This window comes from Diaphorina citri, unplaced genomic scaffold (assembly GCF_000475195.1).
Source record: "Diaphorina citri unplaced genomic scaffold, Diaci psyllid genome assembly version 1.1 scaffold563, whole genome shotgun sequence".
Taxonomy (NCBI): domain Eukaryota; kingdom Metazoa; phylum Arthropoda; class Insecta; order Hemiptera; family Psyllidae; genus Diaphorina; species Diaphorina citri.
This window is the reverse complement of record NW_007377997.1, coordinates 112,899-135,398: the sequence shown is the minus strand read 5'-3', so window position 1 is coordinate 135,398 and position 22,500 is coordinate 112,899. Positions and strand designations below refer to the sequence as shown.

General features: G+C 41.7%; 3 protein-coding genes and 2 long non-coding RNA genes across 5 annotated transcripts in view; 3 read left to right on the top strand and 2 right to left on the bottom strand.

Moving 5' to 3' along the window:
- Window positions 1-18,042, top strand: part of LOC103510138 — a 50,652-nt gene extending 32,610 nt beyond the window's left edge. Inside the window, exons 3-11 of the mRNA XM_026824270.1 lie at window positions 5,753-5,898; window positions 6,814-7,284; window positions 7,725-8,015; window positions 8,114-8,507; window positions 8,959-9,176; window positions 9,895-10,076; window positions 10,687-10,826; window positions 17,533-17,622; window positions 17,871-18,042. Of these exons, the coding sequence (XP_026680071.1) occupies window positions 5,753-5,898; window positions 6,814-7,284; window positions 7,725-8,015; window positions 8,114-8,507; window positions 8,959-9,176; window positions 9,895-10,076; window positions 10,687-10,826; window positions 17,533-17,622; window positions 17,871-18,042 (2,104 nt within the window). The remainder of the gene's footprint in view (window positions 1-5,752; window positions 5,899-6,813; window positions 7,285-7,724; window positions 8,016-8,113; window positions 8,508-8,958; window positions 9,177-9,894; window positions 10,077-10,686; window positions 10,827-17,532; window positions 17,623-17,870) is intronic.
- LOC113467838 lies at window positions 4,424-5,336 on the bottom strand. Its single transcript, XR_003391778.1, has 3 exons — window positions 5,200-5,336; window positions 4,925-5,029; window positions 4,424-4,533 (listed from the first exon to the last, which is right to left on the bottom strand). It is a non-coding gene; the product is annotated as an uncharacterized LOC113467838 (long non-coding RNA).
- LOC113467839 lies at window positions 10,993-14,146 on the top strand. Its single transcript, XR_003391779.1, has 2 exons — window positions 10,993-11,064; window positions 14,056-14,146. It is a non-coding gene; the product is annotated as an uncharacterized LOC113467839 (long non-coding RNA).
- LOC113467837 lies at window positions 12,537-13,413 on the top strand. Its single transcript, XM_026824272.1, has 2 exons — window positions 12,537-12,985; window positions 13,218-13,413. Exons 1-2 carry the CDS (start codon window positions 12,615-12,617, stop codon window positions 13,231-13,233), a joined length of 387 nt encoding a protein of 128 aa, XP_026680073.1. The 5' UTR covers window positions 12,537-12,614; the 3' UTR covers window positions 13,234-13,413.
- A 2,864-nt stretch (window positions 18,043-20,906) lies between the features above and the next one.
- LOC103510136 (ATP-dependent RNA helicase bel) overlaps window positions 20,907-22,500 on the bottom strand; it is a gene marked incomplete in the record, with an annotated part of 10,085 nt that continues 8,491 nt past the window's right edge. The window contains 2 exon segments of the mRNA XM_026824268.1: window positions 20,907-21,392; window positions 22,314-22,462. Coding sequence (XP_026680069.1) covers window positions 21,295-21,392; window positions 22,314-22,462 — 247 coding nt within the window.

Genomic DNA, 22,500 nt, shown 5'->3' with positions numbered 1-22,500 from the left:
TGGGGTGATGTTAGAATAGAATAGAGGTCTTGTTAATAATGCGGGCTGAAAAGTCCCTTTACTTTGGCAGTCTTAAATCGCAGATCAGGCATTACCAGAAGAGACTTTTTCTAGCTCTCTGAACTGAAGGACTCAGACCAAAGACCTTTTTTTACCTTCTATTTGTTTCTTCTTCGACGTGTTCTGTGATTTTCCCTCTAACCTTCTGAAATGACCTTTGTAGTTCTTCGTAAAATAAGAATATCACCAAATACATAGGTACATCTGCCCTGATCTTTATACTTTTTAATGTATTACCAAATACCTACATCTACCAAATACAATTTATTACCAAATAACCAAATACATCAACTGAAATCAGCCCTGGTCTTCGTACTTTTTAATTTACAACTCAGACTTGAAGACCATGTCATTGTAGCTTTTTTTTTTATTACCTACTAACTTCTATTTTATATCTTGACAACAGTTAACACGGGCAAAATGTGTGCCTTTTTTATGATTTAAAAGCAGATAATTGAATAAACTTGTGTGCTTACCTTGTATGTCTGCTAGTTGTGACACATTTTATGTTAGTAGGTACATAGATACTAAACTTTATTTTGTTTCACGGGCCGTTTTTAGGGCCCCCCCCCCCCCCTCCATCGAGCTTCATTTTTCTTCTTTACTGTAGGCCTGACTCCGATAATTTGGAGCTGGTAGTGCGCCAGGCCAAGTTCCGGCCTGAGCACGCCAGTGTGTATATTACACAAAACATTTCGACGCATTTTTACCCCTATCATAACTCCGTCAATGTAATGTCACGGAATTTGGACAATATGTTAACCTATACTTCCTTATTATGCCTGCATTGCCTGCGAAATTCCGAAGTTCTAGCTTTACCGGAAGGGGTAGAAAAAACGGTTTGAAAATCGCTTATTTTACGACTGATTCACTCATCAAAATTATGAGGCAGTTCCCGATGTCCTAGAAACTTGAAATTTGGCAGGATGGTAGGTCTTGATGAGTAAGTAAGGGGGAAAATCTGAAAATCGGGAAAAGTTGCACTGGGCGCCGCCCACAGGCGGAATTAACCGCTTTTTGGCGGTTTTCACAAAACGGTTAGAGATATCGAAAAGTTATGAGAGTAGACCCCCCCAAAACCATACCTAAAACACCCCTATTAGGAATTTTTATGAACATCGAAACAACGGTTAGCGGTATTTTCCTGTATTTTTACAGTTAACAGTATTTCGACCGCCTTTTAATTACTAAACTACTAAAGGCTTGGTTAGGTATCAAAAAGATATTTCACCACCACCAACAACACCACCAATAACACCAACAACAACAACACCACCAACACCAACACAAAAATTCAGTACCTTGAGGTCAAAATTTAGTACTTTTCTGGACTTTACTGCACAGATAACCCCTTTCATTCAAAATTTTGTCTGTCCGCCATTACACAATTTTTTTCTCGCGTACCCCCGGTTGAGAATCGCTAATTCTAGCTTCTTTTTTACATTTTCATTTCAGAATGTATACCTTGGTCTTGGTGTGGGCTAAATCAACAACTTGGGCGCTATTCCATGAACGACTCTGCATTCCCCACTCAAACGACTTTACTCCACGGGCAGAAAAAACATAGCACCCTTTAAAGCCGTTCACCATCAGGTAGACCTGACAGGTACGCCTGAACAGGTGCTTCTGTCAGGTCTACCTGATAGAAAGAATAAGTCTCTCAGGTGACCCGTCAGGTTCACCATCAGGTAGACCTGACAGGTACGCCTGAACAGGTGCTTCTGTCAGGTCTACCTGATAGAAAGAATAAGTCTCTCAGGTGACCCACCCGCGGAAGAAAATAATGATGTACTGATGTAGCAAGTTAGATATAAGATACAGGTAGCTATAAGAGTGAAGAAACAAATGAGAGAGAAAGAGAGAGAGAGGAAAGGTAAATATACTGGGGGAGAGAGGGAGAAAAAGAGATAGCGAATGGGAGAATAGAGGGAGAGAGTAGTTGAAAGATGAACATAAAAAGAGAAAGAGATGAAGAAGACAATGAGTAGGTGGGTGGATTAGCACCCACAAAAAGTAAAAATTATTGATGGCCACAATAAATTGAAGGCTTAAAAATGGCCAGACACTTTGCTGACTTTTTATTACTCTTTTGAAAGACTTTGATGGTAAAACATATCGATAGAAAAATTCTTTGAAGTGATCAAAATTTTCGTGTACCATCTTCAAGTGTATCATTTTGGTGTACCATCTTTAGGTAAGAAATAAGAAAGTAGATGAATCTCCTTTGTGATAAAGTGGTAGAGACAACTGAATCGTCCTAACCAAGCTGAGTGTATGCCGAAACATCTGCACCGTAACACCAGATGGTAACCCATCCGGATATGAACCACGCGCGACGTTGCTTAACTTCAGTGATCCGTCTGAAATGGTGCTTTCAACGTGCTATCGCCGCTAACATAGGATAGAATATACCCTGTTTTGAAGTGATCAAAATTTTCGTGTACCATCTTCAAGTGTATCATTTTGGTGTACCATCTTTAGGTAAGAAATAAGAAAGTAGATGAAACTCCTTTGTGATAAAGTGGTAGAGACAACTGAATCGTCCTAACCAAGCTGAGTGTATACCGAAACATCTGCACCGTAACCCCAGATGGTAACCCATCCGGATATGAACCACGCGCGACGTTGCTTAAATTCAGTGATCCGTCTGAAATGGTGCTTTCAACGTGCTATCGCCGCTAACATAGGATAGAATATACCCTGCTTTATACTACAAGAATGAGACTGAAGTTCCTGTGGGAGTAAAGTCCCTTTACACCCACAGTACATAAGTGTACCTATCATGGCCCTGACCATCACTTTGACATTGAAGGCATCTCAGCCACCAAAGAAGATGTACTTGCAGATATCCTATGCAGGGACCATAAACATACATATTTAGTGGATTTCACCAATGACTTAATTAAAGATTTCACTAATGGGAGAATTTTTAATGATCCGAAAAGGTGTTTTTTACCGGAAGTAAGTAAGTAAGTAAGAATTATTTACATTCATATTTCAGATAACAGGATCAACTTTTGACGAAAAATGAGTGACACGGATCAGGGGAGTGAGGACAGCTGTGAAGAACTGATTGATTGTATTCTCAACTGCGTCCAACAATTCCGCAGGGAACGCGCCAAAAGACGTAGGCTGCGTCCCAGACCGCACCATCACCATGAGGGACCCTCATCACCAGGAGAACCCGGAGTATCCACCCCTAGACCGGGAGATAAACGTGGCAGACCCTTGTCATCAAAAGATTACCCGAGAGCGACCCCGTTGGATGAAAGAGGCAGACCAGTCAAACCACCTGCCAGCAGCTTTTGCGATTGGTTGCTTGGTAAAAAGCCTGAAAGACCAAGGGAAGGTCCTCCAAGACGCGAAGGCAGACCTGAAATACCTATGGAAGATCAGAGACTACCGTTGAAGCCTGTCAAAGAAGAGCCGCGTGGCAGACCAATTCCTGAAGGACTAAAACCTGTCAAAGGTGAACCAGGAGTGTATACAACACCCTCCGGAAGAAAAGTGGATTCCCGGGGTAGACCAGTTCCTGAAGGACTAAAACCTGTGAAAGATGAACCAGGAGTGTATATAACACCCTCCGGAAGAAAAGTGGATTCCCAGGGTAGACCAGTTCCTGAAGGACTAAAACCTGTGAAAGATGAACCTGGGGTATTCAAAACCCCTTCCGGCAGAAAAGTAGATTCGCGTGGTAGACCAATCCCTGAAGGACTAAAACCTGTCAAAGATGAACCTGGGGTATTCAAAACCCCTTCCGGCAGAAAAGTAGATTCGCGTGGTAGACCAATCCCTGAAGGACTAAAACCTGTCAAAGATGAACCTGGGGTATTCAAAACCCCTTCCGGCAGAAAAGTAGATTCGCGTGGTAGACCAATCCCTGAAGGACTAAAACCTGTAAAAGGAGAACCAGGAGTATACAGAACCCCTTCCGGCAGAAAAGTGGATGCTCGGGGTAAACCTATTCCTGAAGGACTGAAACCTGTCAGAGATGAACCTGGAGTATTTAAAACCCCTTCAGGAAGACGGGTAGATGGTCATGGAAGGCCTATTCCCAAAGATCAACAACGAGGACCCCCAATCGATTCTGAAAAACCGTCTGATAGACCAGTCCCTGAAAAAGGCAGATTTTGTGATTGGCTACTGGAGTATTTAAAACCCCTTCAGGAAGACGGGTAGATGGTCATGGAAGGCCTATTCCCAAAGATCAACAACGAGGACCCCCAATCGATTCCGAAAAACCGTCTGATAGACCAGTCCCTGAAAAAGGCAGATTTTGTGATTGGCTACTCGGAAGGAAACCTGAAAAACGCCCGACAGAAAAAGAAGTTCCACCACATGATGGGAGACAACCATCAAAAGGGTTGAGGCCTGTCAAAGGTGAACCAGGAGTGTATACAACACCTTCAGGAAGAAAAGTGGACTCCCGAGGTAGACCAGTTCCTGAGGGACTAAAACCTGTCAAAGGTGAACCTGGAGTATTTCAAACTCCTTCAGGGTGGTGACGGTCAAGTCATAAGAATCATAAGGCCAACCACTCATTATCAGAAAGACCTGACAGGTACACCTGACACCAGATGAGCACACACACACACACACGTGGCTGGCCCAAGATACTGTCTGACAGCCTGGCTAACATCTATAGATACTCATTAATATACATAGAATATTAGGTACCTATCTATTTTGCTTCTTTACAGAGTCGAAATAGGATAAGGAGTTTACATACCATATGAACTCAATAGTTCAATATTGTACCATTTGTGTACTTAGTTGGGATCGGGAAACTCATTAGTTCCCTCCGTTCCAAGAAGAGAACCTCCAGTTTCACTGTCAATTAGCAGAGCATCTAACTCAAGTGAACCTGGAGTATTTCAAACTCCTTCAGGGAGAAAGGTGGATTCGCGTGGTAGACCTATTCCAGAAGGACTGAAACCTGTCAGAGATGAACCTGGAGTGTATACAACACCTTCTGGCAGAAAAGTGGATTCCCGGGGTAGACCAATTCCTGAAGGACTAAAACCTGTCAAAGGTGAACCTGGAGTATTCAAAACTCCTTCAACCGAAGCGAATACAATAGTCCGTCCACTATACCTTTTATTATTAGTAATAATAAAGGAAGGACGGACTATACAACACCTTCTGGCAGAAAAGTGGATTCCCGGGGTAGACCAATTCCTGAGGGACTAAAACCTGTCAAAGGTGAACCTGGAGTATTCAAAACCCCTTCCGGCAGAAAAGTAGATTCGCGTGGTAGACCTATTCCAGAAGGACTGAAACCTCCCGATGTCCTAGAAACTTGAAATTTGGCAGGATGGTAGGTCTTGATGAGTAAGTAAGGGGGCGACAGGTACACCTGTGTGTGCTACTTAGGTATCAGGTAGACCTGATAAACGGATCTTTTCATCTCATAATCATCAGGTGTCAGATACTCGTACACCTGATCACGACACGTCGTGTCTACCTGATAGTGAGTGGCTGACCTAACACCTTTCTCAAATTAGGCCAGCCACTCATTGTCAGGTAGACCTGACGACAGGTACACCTGTGTGTGCTACTTAGGTATCAGGTAGACCTGATAAACGGATTTTTTCATCTCATAATCATCAGGTGTCAGATACTCGTACACCTGATCACGTGTCTACCTGATAGTGAGTGGCTGACCTAACACCTTTCTCAATTAATTCCCCAGGGACCCAACCCTAATAGCTCTCACCAAACACCTATCCCCTGCATACCTCCGCATTGGGGGAACGGCTTCAGATCGTCTTCTGTTCTCGCTCAACAATACTCCCCCAGCAGGGGTAGATGCCCACAAGAATACGTCCTACTTTACAGGTATTTCCTTTTCTGTAGTCCATATGATCTATTTATATTTTCCTTTTCAGTTCTTTCTAACTCTCTATGATCCATTTATAGGGTACAACCAGAACCAGAAAAATACTCCCCCAGCAGGAAAAGGTCACAGGAATACCTATCCCCTGCATACCTCCGCATTGGGGGAACGGCTTCAGATCGTCTTCTGTTCTCGCTCAACAATACTCCCCCAGCAGGGGTAGATGGCCACAAGAATACGTCCTACTTTACAGGTATTTCCTTTTCAGTTCTCTCTAACTCTCTATGATCCATTTATAGGGTACAAGCAGAACCAGAAAAATACTCCCCCAGCAGGAAAAGGTCACAGGAATATGTCCTACTTTACAGGTATTTCCTTTTCTGTGGTCCATATGATTCCAGTGAGTCCATCCATGAAGATATGAAAACCCCAGCAAGTACCTACAGAATGCCATAGGAAGAATACGTCCTACTTTAGGCCAGCCACTCACTATCAAGTAGACCTGTCAGGTCTACCTGATAGTGTGTTTGCTCATAAGATAGACCTGAAAGACAGACCTTTTTAGCCGTACCTGTCAGGTCTACCTGATAGTGTGTGTGCTCAGCAGGTACAAGGTAGACCTGAGAGGCGGACCTGAATAGGGTATTTTCTTTATTTTTTTTTATTTTTTTACAGGGGATGATTGGCTGACGTTGCACAAATTCACCAGGAAGAATACGTCCTACTTTAGGCCAGCCACTCACTATCAAGTAGACCTGTCAGGTCTACCTGATAGTGTGTTTGCTCATAAGATAAACCTGAAAGACAGATCTTTTCAGCCGTACCTGTCAGGTCTACCTGATAGTGTGTGTGCTCAGCAGGTACAAGGTAGACCTGAGAGGCGGATCTGAACAGGGTATTTTCTTTATTTTTTACAGGGGATGATTGGCTGACGTTGCACAAATTCGTCCAGCAGACCAACACCCGGCTTCTATTTGACCTCAACGCTCTGTTTAGGAAACCAAAATCAACGTCCACTAAACCAGATAGTACAAGACGAAAGTCTACAAAACCAACTTCCAACGAGAACAAACAAAATTCCAACGAACAAGACATCTCAAAACAAACTGCCAACGAACAAAAATCCACAAAACCAAATTTCAAGGAACAAAACCCTACAGTACAAATTTCCAAGCCAAAAACTATTGGCGAAAACCAACATGATCTAAAAGAACCCAACCAAGAAGTCCACAAAACGGGAAACAAAGTTGCTAACTTGGGATTTACCAACTTGGGATTCGGGAATGTTGAAGATTCTAATGAGGACATATGGGATTCCAGCAATGCGGAGATGTTGCTGACATTCTGTGAGCAACAGGGCCTGAGCAATGACTGGCAATTGGGAAACGGTAAATAACCAACTGAAGGAAAAGACTGTTCTCAGAAAATGTCTCAGCCAAAATTAACAAAACCCTTTATATTGAGGAAAAAGCAATCTCATCCTGCTCATATTTCGGCTATAAAATATCTAAATACATGAGCTCTTGTCATGATTACACTTGGAGATACGACTGGAAAGGAAAAAGGGGCTTTTCAATTCCATTAGAAACGGTAAATAACCAACTGAAGGAAAAGACTGTTCTCAGAAAATGTCTCAGCCAAAATTAACAAAACCCTTTATATTGAGGAAAAAAAATCTCATCTTGCTCATATTTCGGATATAAAATATCAAAATACATGAGCTCTTGTCATGATTACACTTGGAGATAGGACTGGAAAGGAAAAAGGGGCTTTTCAATCCCATTCCCAACTCATCAAAATAAACAAGGTATATTCTATTCTATTTCAGAACCCAACATCTACCAATCCAAATTCAATCGCACCGTCTCCCCAGCTCAACTAGCCCGGGACTTTCAGAGGCTCAAATTCCTCCTCGCCCTGACCTCGTTTCACCGAAACTCTCTCCTCATTGGTCCCGATGTTTCTCGACCTTCTCCGAAGCTCTGTCCGGGACAGGGTCATGGTGATCTCTGTGGCCCCGATGTTTCCCGACCTTTGGCGAAGATGTGTTCGAGAGGCGATCGCTGTGGTAGGCTGGACAATATGAAAGCTGACGAATATCTGGACCAGTTCTTGGGAGGTCACCTTCTGGCAGAAAAGTGGATTCCCGGGGTAGACCCATTCCTGAAGGACTAAAACCTGTCAAAGGTGAACCTGGAGTATTTCAAACTCCTTCAGGGAGAAAGGTGGATTCCCAAGGTAGACCAATTTCTGAAGGACAAAAACCTGTCAAAGATGAACCTCGTGGAAGGCCAGCTCCTAGAGATCAACCAAGAGAAGCTCCAACAGATTCAGGAAGACCACAAAGGCCGGAAAAGGGCGGATTCTGCGATTGGCTACTTGGAAGGAAGCCCGAAAAACAACCCATAGAAAGGGATATCAAACCATCTGATAGAAGAAAATCAGCAAAGGAATTGAAGCCTGTCAAAGAGGAACCAGGAGTGTATATAACACCCTCTGGAAGGAAAGTGGATTCGCGTGGTAGACCAATCCCTGAAGGACTAAAACCTGTCCAAGATGAACCTGGGGTGTCTAAAACTCCCTCAGGAAGACGAGTAGATGGTCGCGGAAGGCCAGTTCCTAGAGATCAACCAAGAGAGCCCCCAGTTGATTCTGGAAGAATGCCTGAAAGACAAGTCCCGGAAAAAGGCAGATTTTGTGACTGGTTGCTAGGAAGGAAACCTGAAAAACGCCCGACAGAAAAGTCTTCTCCTCCTTCTTCTTCTTCTTCGCCTTTTCCTGTGTTCAGACGGGGTCGGCGTTTTTCGTTATCCTCTCAATCAGCCCTGGGGTGATGTTTTGGGCTGATATTTGGTTTTGCCTACAAAATTTTACGCCCTTCGCACTCAACATTTGCTATGTCTTTAGGAAGAGAAATTTCAGACTGGTATCCTCCCTGTTTAAAGTCTCCCACGCACTCTTTATTTGCATAAAAAAAAACTGCAAAATACAATGATTCAAAGGCCGAAATTTTTGATAGAGGCGATCTTTATCATTCAACTCTGAATTAAGGAGCGCGGTAGCGCTCCGCCCCGCCAAGTCAAGAAATTTAGTCTAGGTAAAACGAACTATCTAAATCCACATTTCTCTCATTCCAGATATTATCTGAACCGATCGGACAACATATCTGCTTATCTGAACCCAGACACGTTTGATTTACTCACCTATCAGATTACTAGAATGAAGAATATCACGGCCAAACATTACGAGAACCATGTGGAATTGCCTCCCTTATGGTTAGGTAAGTAGGAGTTTTTACCAGCCTAGTTAGCTAGTTAAAAATATGTTCGGCTTTAAATAGCGGCCAAAACGTACATTTCTCGAGGTCCGGCCCGCGGACACTTTGATCGTCATAAATGATCGAGGCTGTCTGCAAAATTTGAGCGACCTGTGGCTAAAGGTAAAGTCGTGAGAAGCGCGAGTTCCTTTTGAACTTTTTCCCTGTGTAGCCCTAAATAGCGGAACTTTGGTCCGGAATTACGGCCGAATCGTGCCTTCTGGAAACAGGGCCCAAGGTGATTTTTGATCTACATAATTTATCGAATCTCTCTGCCCAGTTCGAGCGACTTTGGCTGCAATCTAAAGGCTTGAGAATTGCGAACTCTTTTTGAGCATTTTCAAAGATTCGGCGTTAAATAGCGGCCGCGGACACTTTTGATTACTCTCTGTTACTTTAGGTTAACCTTCTTACTGTAGGGTTAGCCAACCCTCAGCAAGATGTCCATGGACAAAACCTAACTAAAAATAAAAAGCTTTGTATTCGAGGATGACCGAGGACATCTTAGGCCAGCCACTCATTGTCAGGTAGACCTGACGACAGGTACACCTGTGTGTGCTACTTAGGTATCAGGTAGACCTGATAAACGGATCTTTTCATCTCATAATCATCAGGTGTCAGATACACCTGATCACGTGTCTACTTGATAGTGAGTGGCTGAATCTACCTTTTCTGTGTTCAGGCGAAACCGGCTCCTGTGTTGGCGGCGGTGTTGAAGGACTCACCGACACATTTGCGGCCAGTTTCCTCTGGATAGACAAGCTGGGATTGGCGGCTCGCCTAGGAGTGTCCGTGGTGGTCCGCCAGAGTCTGGAGTTCGGCAACTATTCACTCTTAGATTGGAACACGCTTGAGCCCAATCCGGTACGTTTGAGCTAGGTGAGAAAGTGGATGGGGGACCGTCAAACCGTTCACGGTTCTTAGGCTCATTTTATGTCATAGGTCATAGGTAATCTATAATTCAGTTAATACAATTCAATCCATTTGTTTGATTAATAATTAATGAACAGGGTCCGCCACGCGAAATATGCACAAATTCACCAAGGACCAAACTGGTTCGAACCCGATCGATTCAATATGTTTTCTGCAAGAAATTATTAGGTGAAATAGAGAACAATTAATTTACTCCATATTCTACGTCACAAACTCAGTTAGTCAAGAACGAAAGGCAGAAGTGTAACAATCTCTTTTTCCATTTGATTCAGAAAAAGTGGCAATCTTCTGCCTCAATAACATAGATTAACTTCATCGATTGATCGACGGCCGGTCGACTATGTTTGGACACACCTTCTTCAAGAACGAAAGGCAGAAGTGTAACAATCTCTTTTTCCATTTGATTCAGAAAAAGTGGCAATCTTCTGCCTCAATAACATAGATTAATCTCATCGATTGATCGACGGCCGGTCGATCATGTTTGGACACACCTTTAGCACTTGGACAAGACTATTGTTAACATGTATGTTGGGTTCCTCAGGACTGGTGGCTAAGCGTCCTCTACAAGCGACTCGTGGATCCCAGAGTGTTAAACATCTCCGTGCCTCTGTCCCATCGTACGTTGCGCCTTTACGTCCAATGTTCACCTGCTCACAATATAACTGTGTTTGGAATTAATAGGTAAGTTTGGTGAAAAAGTCGGAGCGGAAAAAGCTCGAGATCTAGGTCTGTCAAACTGTCTGAGAGACTTTTTCCTGAAGCTTTTCCCGCCACACACGGTCCGATTGTCTTAACAGACAGGAAGCATATATCCCGTCATACGATCACAACACCACTAAGACAGAACGTCCCATCGTACGTTGCGCCTTTACGTCCAATGTTCACCTGCTCACAATATAACTGTGTTTGGAATTAATAGGTAAGTTTGGTGAAAATTGTATTATTATTTTCTTAGAAGTCAGTATTGACTTGGGATAAACACCTCTGTATATTTGTTATTTTATTAAATAATAAAAATAAATGAATTCAATTGAATTGAAAATTATTTTCCAATAAGTTTGATAAAGGAAACTTTACTTAACTAACTGCTGTCTTATCGTCACAAATTCACAAAATAAAAGCCAGGATAGGAGAAAGTCAGCTGTTTCGAGAACAAACCTTATCTGTTTAGAAGAAAATTCGCAACGCGCAGGAATCGAACCGCGGCCTCGCTCTTACAAGGCAGACGCGCTACCCTCCAAGCTAACTGGACTTAGGAAACCTGAAAAACAACCTACAGAAAGAGATGTCACACCATTTGATAAAAGAATGCCAACACCAAGAGGGCTCAAGGGTGAACCTGGAGTATTTCAAACACCTTCTGGCAGAAAAGTAGATTCCCGGGGTAGACCCATTCCTGAAGGACTAAAACCTGTCAAAGATGAACCTGGAGTATTTGTACAACACCTTCTGGCAGAAAAGTGGATTCCCGGGGTAGACCCATTCCTGAAGGACTAAAACCTGTCAAAGGTGAACCTGGAGTATTTACAACCCCCTCAGGAAGACGGGTCGATGGTCGTGGAAGGCCAGTTCCCAGAGATGAAACAAGAAAGCCAACACCCAGAGATCAAGGAAGAGAACCTCCAATCGATTCAGGAAGACCGCAAAAGGGCGGATTCTGTGATTGGTTGCTTGGAAGAAAGCCGGAAGATAGGAAAAGGCCAAGAGACGGTTCCATTGAGCCTGATAAGCCTCCGAAAGTTAGAAAACTGGAGGAAAAGAAGAAGCCTTCGAAGCCAACGGACAAATCGGCTCAAGACATTCTGAAAGATTTTCCATCGGAGAAATTTGATGTGGATGATTGTGAAGAATTTATCAGATGTGTTCAAGCATGTCTCAAGAAACATCGAGATGCACAAAAGAGGAAGAAGTGAAAAACCAATTTTACCAATTGTATAGATATATTATATACCCGTCTTTTACATCAACTAAATTTCATAATTTATCAGATGTGTTCAAGCATGTCTCAAGAAACATCGAGATGCACAAAAGAGGAAGAAGTGAAAAACCAATTTTACCAATTGTATAAATATATTATATACCCGTCTTTTACATCAACTAAATTTCATAATTATTATGATTAAAAATTTGTAAAATTATCTTTTTTTAGTCCGTCCTTCCTTTATTAAATTACAACAGTAATATTAGTAATAACAAGCTGTGTCCGTCCCTCCGGGAATTTTCAGCCCGTAGTTTATTCGATCGTGGTTAAAGAATACCTATGTACCTACCTAATTTGTTTAATATTCAGTTTATTTTCATTCTTGATTTGATTTTTGATTTTACTTTAATGTAATGATTTAAAATCAAGACTAGAGCCCGTTCTCCCTTTATTTCCAATATAATGTTTAAGTCACCCATCTTGCTCGGCGTAGCTTAACATAGGTGACGCTAAAACCGGTCTTAAAAGATCGACTGAACCGGTCTTAAATGATCGACTTGTGTTTTTGTGGGGGTGTCGTTCAACTTGAGAACTTCAGTTCAAAACTAATCAATGTTGTGTCTGAAACTTTAGAACAAAATTCCAAACTGAAGAGGCAATACTACCGAAAGATCAAAGCTACTTCACACCTCAGGGTTACAGTCTTGGCCCTCATCATGAAATCAATTCAACTCCTCACTACAATCACTTTAGCAATGTCACTTCCCACGGGCGCAACCTCCTTTCAGGATACACAGGATCACAGGCTCAGATTGGACTTCGGTTCGAGTCGGATTGCTTTCCGAACTGACCCGAAATTCCTGAGCTTCGCCATCGATTCATCCAATATCCAGCGGGGATTGGCTGAGATGAAATTGACGTAAGTAACGCCGAGCGAGGTTAGTGATTGGATGGTGACGGTCAAGTCATAAGAATCATAAGGCCAACCACTCATTATCAGAAAGACCTGACAGGTACACCTGACACCAGATGAGCACACCACACACACACGTGGCTGGCCCAAGATACTGTCTGACAGCCTGGCTAACATCTATAAATACTTATTAATATACATAGAATATTAGGTACCTATCTATTTTGCTTCTTTACAGAGTCGAAATAAGATAAGGAGTTTACATACCATATGAACCCAATAGTTCAATATTGTACCATTTGTGTACTTAGTTGGCATCGGGAAACTCATTAGTTCCCTCCGTTCCAAGAAGAGAACCTCCAGTTTCACTGTCAATTTGCAGAGCATCTAACTCAATTATTAGACCAATTGATCCAAGGAAAAATAACAGGGTACGTAACTGCCACGGAATTCCCGCGAAATATGCACAAATTCACCAAGGACCAAACTGGTTCGAACCCGATCGATTCAATATGTTTTCTGCAAGAAATTATTAGGTGAAATGGAGAACAATTAATTTACTCCATATTCTACGTCACAAACTCAGTTACTCACTTAACACTTTGGAGTGCCAGTCATTTACAGACTCGTTTTGAGCCACTCACACTCAGACCGCCTGTCAGACAGTCGGAGCGTCCGTGGTGGTCCGCCAGAGTCTGGAGTTCGGCAACTATTCACTCTTAGATTGGAACACGCTTGAGCCCAATCCGGTACGTTTGAGCTTGGTGAGAAAGTGGATGGGGGACCGTCTAACCGTTCACGGTTCTTAGGCTCATTTTATGTCATAGGTAATCTATAATTCAGTTAATACAATTCAATCCATTTGTTTGATTAATAATTAATGAACAGATCCGCCATAGTCGGAGCGGAAAAAGCTCGAGATCTAGGTCTGTCAAACTGTCTGAGAGACTTTTTCCTGAAGCTTTTCCCGCCACACACGGTCCGACTGTTACAGACAGGAAGCATATGTCCCGTCATACGATCACAACACCACTAAGACAGAACTATAGTTACTTGCTATTCTTGTATGATTTCAGTGGGAACTATTATGAGCGGCTGTATTTCAACGTGGATTGCACGGTGTATCTTTACTCTATCAAGTCTTGCAATGGGGATCTTACTACTAAGTGAGTACACTTAATAGCAAGCTGTACTATTTGTAAATTATTTACAGCGGCGAGATTTTCTGAAATATACTACAGTATGTCGATCTGTTGGTGGTTTTGGGATCCTGTAAAATATTCCACGAAAGTATGGTTAAAAGTGTATTGTAAAGGTTACAAGTGAGTGCAATATTCCTAAATTCTTCTTCAGGGGGAAAAAAATCTGGTCAGTTTGCATTTTACTCAAAAACTCCTACTTCTTTTTTCAGGGAAATCTGTCTGAATGAAACTCCACTTAGGCTGAATTCAGACTCATCGTTACCCCCTCTCACACCTGTGAAGTTACACCTATCCCATGAGAAAAACATTGTTATACCGCCTGAAACTATAGTATTCATGGAGATCTTTCATAACACAACGCAAGTTTGTGACCCTATGTAAAGTTATAATCGTTAAGTAAAATTAAGGAAAGCGGTAGCGCTCCGCCCCGCCATTTCAAAACAATTTGATGGAATATATCTTGTTTATCCTGCCCGATCAGGGCTGAAAAGTACCCTTACTCCAGCAGTCTAAACAAGGTGTTGTGTATTTTATGGGATAATTCGTAGATTCGTAGCTTAACCCATCTTTAGCTAAGCCTCAAAGTAGGCTTTTAGTGTGTGATGGGATAATTACATAGAGAACATTTGTTATAAAAGACCTTGTGCTAGGTAGCGGGTTCGATACCCGCGCCCAGGGCGAACTTTATCCGAGAGGCGATTTTTTTTTTAAGATGAGTGTTCCACCGCCGTTTTTATTTCGTAGCAATGGAACAACTTCTACATTAGACGCTTATGGCCTGTGTCGTAGCATGCCCATCCCGTAGTATGCCTCTCATCAGATGGGCGAAAAGAGACACAATACTTCCCATTTAGGCGCTGGGTCAACACGAGAACACCAGAAAGTAGCCCGTTGAAATATTTGCAATCGAAAAACGAGTACAAATTTTTGTCGATGGTGGGATTCGAAGCCGGGACCTTCTGCATGACAAGCAAGCGCGTTACCACTGGACCAACCGAGCTTAGGTTTATGATAAAGGTCTATTGGAGAGAGAAACTTTGTGTGTAATGTAAACAATAAAAGAAGTCACCTTTTGACCAGCCTGACAAGCTTGAAAAGGAAGCGTCGCCTCGTAAGCGCTAGGTCGCGAGTTCGAATTCCAGCCCGGAGCGAACTTTATCGTGTGTACGGGTCTTAACTTACCAACAGAAATAAAATACTCACTTTGGTTTCAATTTTTATTTTCATTTTGTAATTTTGTATTGTATTTCTTATTTTTTTAATAGAATTTTAAAGAGCTAGGTAATAAATAATTCGAGAAAGTCTCTCTTTTTTCTGCTTCAAAAAAAAAAAAAAGAATATATATCTCTATAACTTGTTAATTTCGAATGAGAAGTGTAGGTACTCTAAATTTGTTTTAGAAAATAATAGAAAAAGAAACATATTTTTCTCTTTTTATAGTAACTTGGACAGCTAATTCTAAGACCTATGACATCTAGTGATCTAAGAAATAATTTCCGGGTCAAACCCACAGAAGCCAAAATCGAGTTCCTTTTGGACAAACCTAAATACTAGAAACACTTTATAAAATACTATTTCTTAAATATTTTTTTTTACCTCTTTCAACACAGGACAATGCAGTCCAATAATGTGTCTTCAATGTATAAAATTCTGGAGGGTAAAATAAGGACACAAATGTTGTGTCAATCAACTCATAAACAAGGGATAAGATTAGGAAAGTAAAAATGAGTACTGAGGAAAAACAAAAACTAGGGTGCCAGAAGCCTAGAGTGACTGGGTTCCGGAACTCAACATGAAACTCTATATGAGGAAACAGGAAACTCTTCTATACCTATCGACAGTTCGACACTTTAATATAGCACTCGCAACACCCCAAATCAAGGGAATTAGCCCAAGAGTTTTTCCACCCTAAAGGTACAAGCACACTAACCTCACGTCACGCGAGCTCACGTGACGTGAATGTAGCTACCGTGAACGAAATCACCTACTATATTATGGGAGAACTTTTGGGAGAACCATGACCTCCTCACGTGACATGATGGTAGTGTGGTTCCAACTTTAGGTTCAGAGCTTCCTGGGCAGAGAATAGAATAGAATAGAATATACCTTGTTTATCCTGCTCGAACGAGACTAAAAAGTCCCTTTACCCCAGCAGTCTAAACAAGGTCTCGTGTATTTTATGGAGCCTCGTGTAGACAGCTCCAATAGTTAACCTTATACGAAAATGGGTTAATTCTCAGAACAATTCTAATTAAAGATTCATCGAAGTTATGAATGAAATCATTGATGGCTCATTCATTAATGGATGACTTCTTGACTCTGTTTACTAGAAATGGACTTGCCACTTATCAAAGTGACCTCTGCAACCCATCATATATTCTATAATGATTTTAGAAGTGTTATGAGATATGAGAAAATACATTTGATATCACGGGAGAATCCCGTTCCAAGCATTTTCTTGCTCTTAAGATTGGTCTGGCCATCCAGAGAGGAAACGCTGCATGCATCCTAGGGCCTCTACTGGAGGGGAGGGGAGGAATTTTAGTGATTTAAATAAGTAAATATCACGTTTTCCTTGGAGGAATAATAGATGAATAGAGATAAATTGTATTAAGACAGAACTTTTTCTTGGTCTGACTTGGTCACTCAAAGTGTTAAGATTCGGATCATCATTAATGACTCAGGAATAATACGCAACAGTACGCGGTGCATTTCTCATAGTCCAGGAATAGAAAATATACCTAATAGATACCTAATTATCTAATTAAAGATTCATCGAAGTTATGAATGAAATCATTGATGGCTCATTCATTAATGGATGACTTCTTGACTCTGTTTACTAGAAATTGACTTGCTACTTATCAAAGTGAGAGTGACCTCTGCAACCCATCATATATTCTATAATGATTTTAGAAATGTCATGAGAAAATACATTTGATATCACGGGAGAATCCCGTTCCAAGCATTTTCTTGCTCATAAGATTGGTCTGGCCATCCAGAGAGGAAACGCTGCATGCATCCTAGGGCCTCTAATGGAGGGGAGGGGAGGAATTTTAGTGATTTTTTTTATGATATATTTAAATAAGTAAATATCACGTTTTCTTTGGAGGAATAATAGATGAATAGAGATAAATTGTACAAAGGAAACTTTACTTAACTAACTGCTGTCTTATCGTCACAAATTCACAAAATAAAAGCCAGGATAGGAGAAAGTCAGCTGTTTCGAGAGCAAACCTTATCTGTTAAGAAGAAAATTCGCAACGCCCAGGAATCGAACCGCGACCTCGCTCTTACAAGGCAGACGCGCTACCCTCCAAGCTAACTGGACTGGCTATTCTTGTATGATTTCAGTGGGAACTATTATGAGCGGCTGTATTTCAACGTGGATTGCACGGTGTATCTTTACTCTATCAAATCTTGCAATGGGGATCTTACTACTAAGTGAGTACACTCAATAGTAATTTGTAAATTACTATTTGTAAATTATTTACAACGGCAAGATTTTCTAAAACATACAGTATGTCGATCTGTTGGTGGTTTTAGGATCCTGTAAAATATTCCACGAAAGTATGGTTAAAAGTGTATTGTAAAGGTTACAAGTGGGTGCAATATTCCTACATTCTTCTTCAGGGGGAAAAAAATCTGGTCAGTTTGCATTTTACTCAAAAACTCCTACTTCACTTTTTCAGGGAAATCTGTCTGAATGAAACTCCGCTTAGGCTGAATTCAGACTCATCGTTACCCCCTCTTACACCTGTGAAGTTACACCTATCCCATGAGAAAAACATTGTTATACCGCCTGAAACTATAGTATTCATGGAGATCTTTCATAACACAACGCAAGTTTGTGACCCTATGTAAAGTTATTGTTGTTGTTGATGTTTTTAAAGGTAGGTAAGCTATAAAGGTAGGTTGGAAGTAGCAATGACACACTACGCAGACTTAGTGCCTTTCCATTAGTGTACATTTAATTTTAATGTAGGCCGTGTGTCATGCCATTAGGACTAGTACACTCGAAGGTAGGTGGGTTAGGTAGGTCACAAAAAGTATTGGGATACCTATAGAATATACCTAGTTATAGATTGATAATAATGTTTCTACCAATGCCTACTTCCCAAGTACCTATACGTAACATTATCTCACAACTATTAAGTGGATATTATTACAACTTATTATCGCACTTTTAAAAGTTAGTTAGCTTAGTTGGTAGTGCGTCTGCCTTGTAAGCGCTAGGCCGTGGGTTCGATTCCCGCCCGGGGCGGATTTTATCCTGATGGGATAATGTTCGTTCTCGGAACGGCTGGCTTTCTCCTATCCTGTCTTCCTTCTCTCTTCGATTTTCGGGACGATAAGTTCATAGCAGTTACAGTTCCCTCTGTCAAACCTCTTAAAAAAAAAAAAAAAAGGAAAGCGGTAGCGCTCCGCCCCGCCATGTCAAAACAATTTGATGGAATATATCTTGTTTATCCTGCCCGATCAGGGCTGAAAAGTCCCCTTACTCCAGCAGTCTAAACAAGGTGTTGTGTATTTTATGGGATAATTCGTAGATTCGTACAAACTTAACCCATCTTTTGGAGATTTGGGGCTGTTTGTCCCTACACCTAAGCTAAGCCTCAAAGTAGGCTTTTAGTATGTGATGGGATAATTACATAGAGAACATTTGTTATAAAAGACCTTGTGCTAGGTAGCGAGTGCGATACCCGCGCCCAGGGCGAACTTAATCCGAGAGGCGAAATTAGAATTCAGTGCGAGCTTAGGTTTATGATAAAGGTCTATTGGAGAGAGAAACTTTGTGTGTAATGTAAACAATAAAAGAAGTCACCTTTTGACCAGCCTGATAAGCTTGAAAGGAAGCGTCGCCTTGTAAGCGCTAGGTCGCGAGTTCGAATTCCAGCCCGGAGCGAACTTGTGTGTACGGGTCTTAACTTACCAACAGAAATAAAATACTCACTTTGGTTTCAATTTTTATTTTCATTTTGTATTGTATTTCTTATTTTTTAATAGAATTTTAAAGAGCTAGGTAATAAATAATTCGAGAAAGTCTCTCTTTTTTCTGCTTCAAAAAAAGAATATATATCTCTCTAGAACTTATTAATTTCGAATGAGAAGTGTAGGTACTCTAAATTTGTTTTAGAAAATAATAGAAAAAGAAACATATTTTCCTCTTTTTATAGTAACTTGGACAGCTAATTCTAAGACCTATGACATCTAGTGATCTAAGAAATAATTTCCGGGTCAAACCCACAGAAGCCAAAATCGAGTTCCTTTTGGACAAACCTAAATACTACAAACACTTTATAAAATACTATTTCTTAAATATATTTTTTTACCTCTTTCAACACAGGACAATGCAGTCCAATAATGTGTCTTCAATGTATAAAATTCTGGAGGGTAAAATAAGGACACAAATGTTGTGTCAATAAACTCTTAAACAAGGGATAAGATTAGGAAAGTAAAAATGAGTACTGAGGAAAAATAAAAACTAGAGTGCCAGAAGCCTAGAGTGACTGGGTTCCGGAACTCTAACATGAAACTCTATATATGAGGAAACAGGAAACTCTTCTATACCTATCGACAGTTCGACACTTTAATATAGCACTCGCAACACCCCAAATCAAGGGAATTAGCCCTAGAGTTTTTCCACCCTAAAGGTAGAAACACACTAACCTCACGTCACGCGAGCTCATGTGACGTAAATGTAGCTACCGTGAACGAAATCACCTACTATATTATGGGAAAACTTTGAACTATTATGGGAGAACTTTGAACTATTATGGGAGAACCATGACCTCACGTGACATGATGGTAGTGTGGTTCCAACTTTAGGTTCAGAGCTTCCGGGCTTGGGAGGTGGAGGCGCTGATACGCTCAGTAGGGTGTCCTTCCATCAGTAAGAGACATTACATTATTTGAAAAGGCAAAATGGTGGTTTGGTGGTATCTGCAAATAATAATGAGACTCTATAGAATATACCTTGTTTATCCTGCTCGAATGAGACTAAAAAGTCCCTTTACCCCAGCAGTCTAAACAAGGTCTCGTGTATTTTATGGAGCCTCTTGTAGACAGCTCCAATAGTTAACCTTATACGAAAATGGGTTAATTCTCAGACTAATCACTTAACACTCGTATTTATGAACAAGAATGATCGTTCTTAGATCAGTCTCAAACATTGTTATACCGCCTGAAACTATAGTATTCATGGAGATCTTTCATAACACAACGCAAGTTTGTGACCCTATGTAAAGTTATAATTGTTAGGTAAAATTAAGGAAAGCGGCAGTGAGGGAATGAAAAAAAATCATCGAGTAAAGAGTACTTAGTTATCTGTATTTGTTTGAAACAAAATATAAATTAAAGTAAAGGAGGAGTCCCTAGGGAAAGGCTAAAGGAGATAGGGGAAAGGAGCAATAACAAAAGATTTCAATGGAGAAATAATAAGCGGAGTAGACACAAGTGACGGAATTACCCGCTCATTGGCGGCCGAAAAAATTGGCGGAACAGTGGAAAATTGTAGGACTATCAATGACATTTCCGAAAATTCCCCCGGAAATGTAGAACTTTAGAAGATACCCACGGATTTTCTCCGCCAATTTTCCCCGAAAATGTTCATGTATCCATGAAATTTTCGTCAATTTGGTGGGAATTCTCTGACTCATTGGCGGCCGAAAAAATTGGCGGAACAGTGGAAAATTGTAGGACTATCAATGACATTTCCGAAAATTCCCCCGGAAATGTAGAAGATATCGACGGATTTTCTCCGCCAATTTTCGCCGAAAATGTAAGAAGTGTCCATGAAATTTTCCGTCAATTTGGTAGAAATTCTCCGAAAATGTAGATGAAAATCGGTGGAAAAATTTCCGCCAATTTTCGCCGAAAATGTTCATGTATCCATAAAATTTTCGTCAATTTGGTGGGAATTCTCTGAAACTGTATAGGAAAATCGGTGGTAAATTTTCCGCCAAAAAACTCACAACTAACGCTTTTGAAGTCGGAAAATTTCCACGAAACTCACAATCCGCGGCCTTTGGAAACGTCGAAAGACGGGCAATGAAAAAAGAGAGAAAAGTGGGATGAAGCAATGTGCTAGGGGAGGGCGGGGGTTGCTTCCTCTCTTTACTTGTCGTTCCACCAGTCGGGAGCGTTGGAATTCTGCGAGGAGGACCCTCCGTACGAGCCCCCGTAGCCGGGCTGATTGTACGAGAACGGGAAGTCTGGGGAACACACGAGACGGGGGGAGAAATAAAGGTCAGTTTTTGAGAAGTCGATTCCCACCTTCGCCAAAAGATTTCGCTCACATATTTGATCACAAATATTAAGCTGTGGCCACACATAGTCGAGAAACCGTACACTGGCTCGACAACACAGATTCACCTCATCTCGTCGATCGACACGGTTGATTGTGTGTGGACAGAGCTTTACTCTTTAAAGAGCGGATACTGTTAGCTCGATACCTGTTTTGACCAAAAAACAATGTACCTTGGTACCGCTTTCGCAATACTTGAAGGCACATTCTTTTACATCCATATCACCAGTCGGGAGCGTTGGAATTCTGCGAGGAGGACCCTCCGTACGAGCCCCCGTAGCCGGGCTGATTGTACGAGAACGGGAAGTCTGAGGAACACACGAGACGGGAGGGGAAATAAAGGTCAGTTTTTGAGAAGTCGATTCCCACCTTCGCCAAAAGCTTTCGCTCACATATTTGATCACAAATATTAAGCTGTGTCCACACATAGTCGAGAAACCGTACACTGCCTCGACAACACAGATTCACCTCTTCACCTCGTCGATCGATACGGTCGACTGTGTGGTGTGGACAGAGCTTTTCTCTTTGAAGAGCGGACACTGTTAGCTCGATAGCTGTTTTGACCAAAAAACAATGTACCTCGGTACCGCTTTCGCAATACTTGAAGGCACATTCTTTTACATCCATGCCTATCCAAGAACGGAAATTTTACATCCATGCCTATCCAAGAACGGAAATTTTACATCCATGCCTATTCAAGAACGGAAAAGTCTGGTTGGAAAATTTCCGCCCTGGTCAGGATTCGAACCCAGCACCTCCGTGTCCGTTGACCATTCGACCACAAAGGTGGGCCCTGATAATAATATTGATCATAAAGCAATCTACTCACTTGGTCCGCTGCCGCTGCCGCCGTACGAGTTCCCATACCCGCCTCCGTCTCTCCTCCCTCCACGCGGGCCAGAGCTGCCGCCCCCACCAGACCCTCCTCCCGCCTGGGTACGGTAGTCCCTCGCGCCGAACGCGGACGAGAAGCGCCCCACGCCCGAGGATTTCCCGCGTCTCGCGTGTCCCCAGGA

What these genes read in the sequence shown, in the direction of transcription:
- LOC113467837 (XM_026824272.1), top strand. Translation starts at nt 12,615, where the DNA reads ATGATCGACTTGTGTTTTTGTGGGGGTGTCGTTCAACTTGAGAACTTC.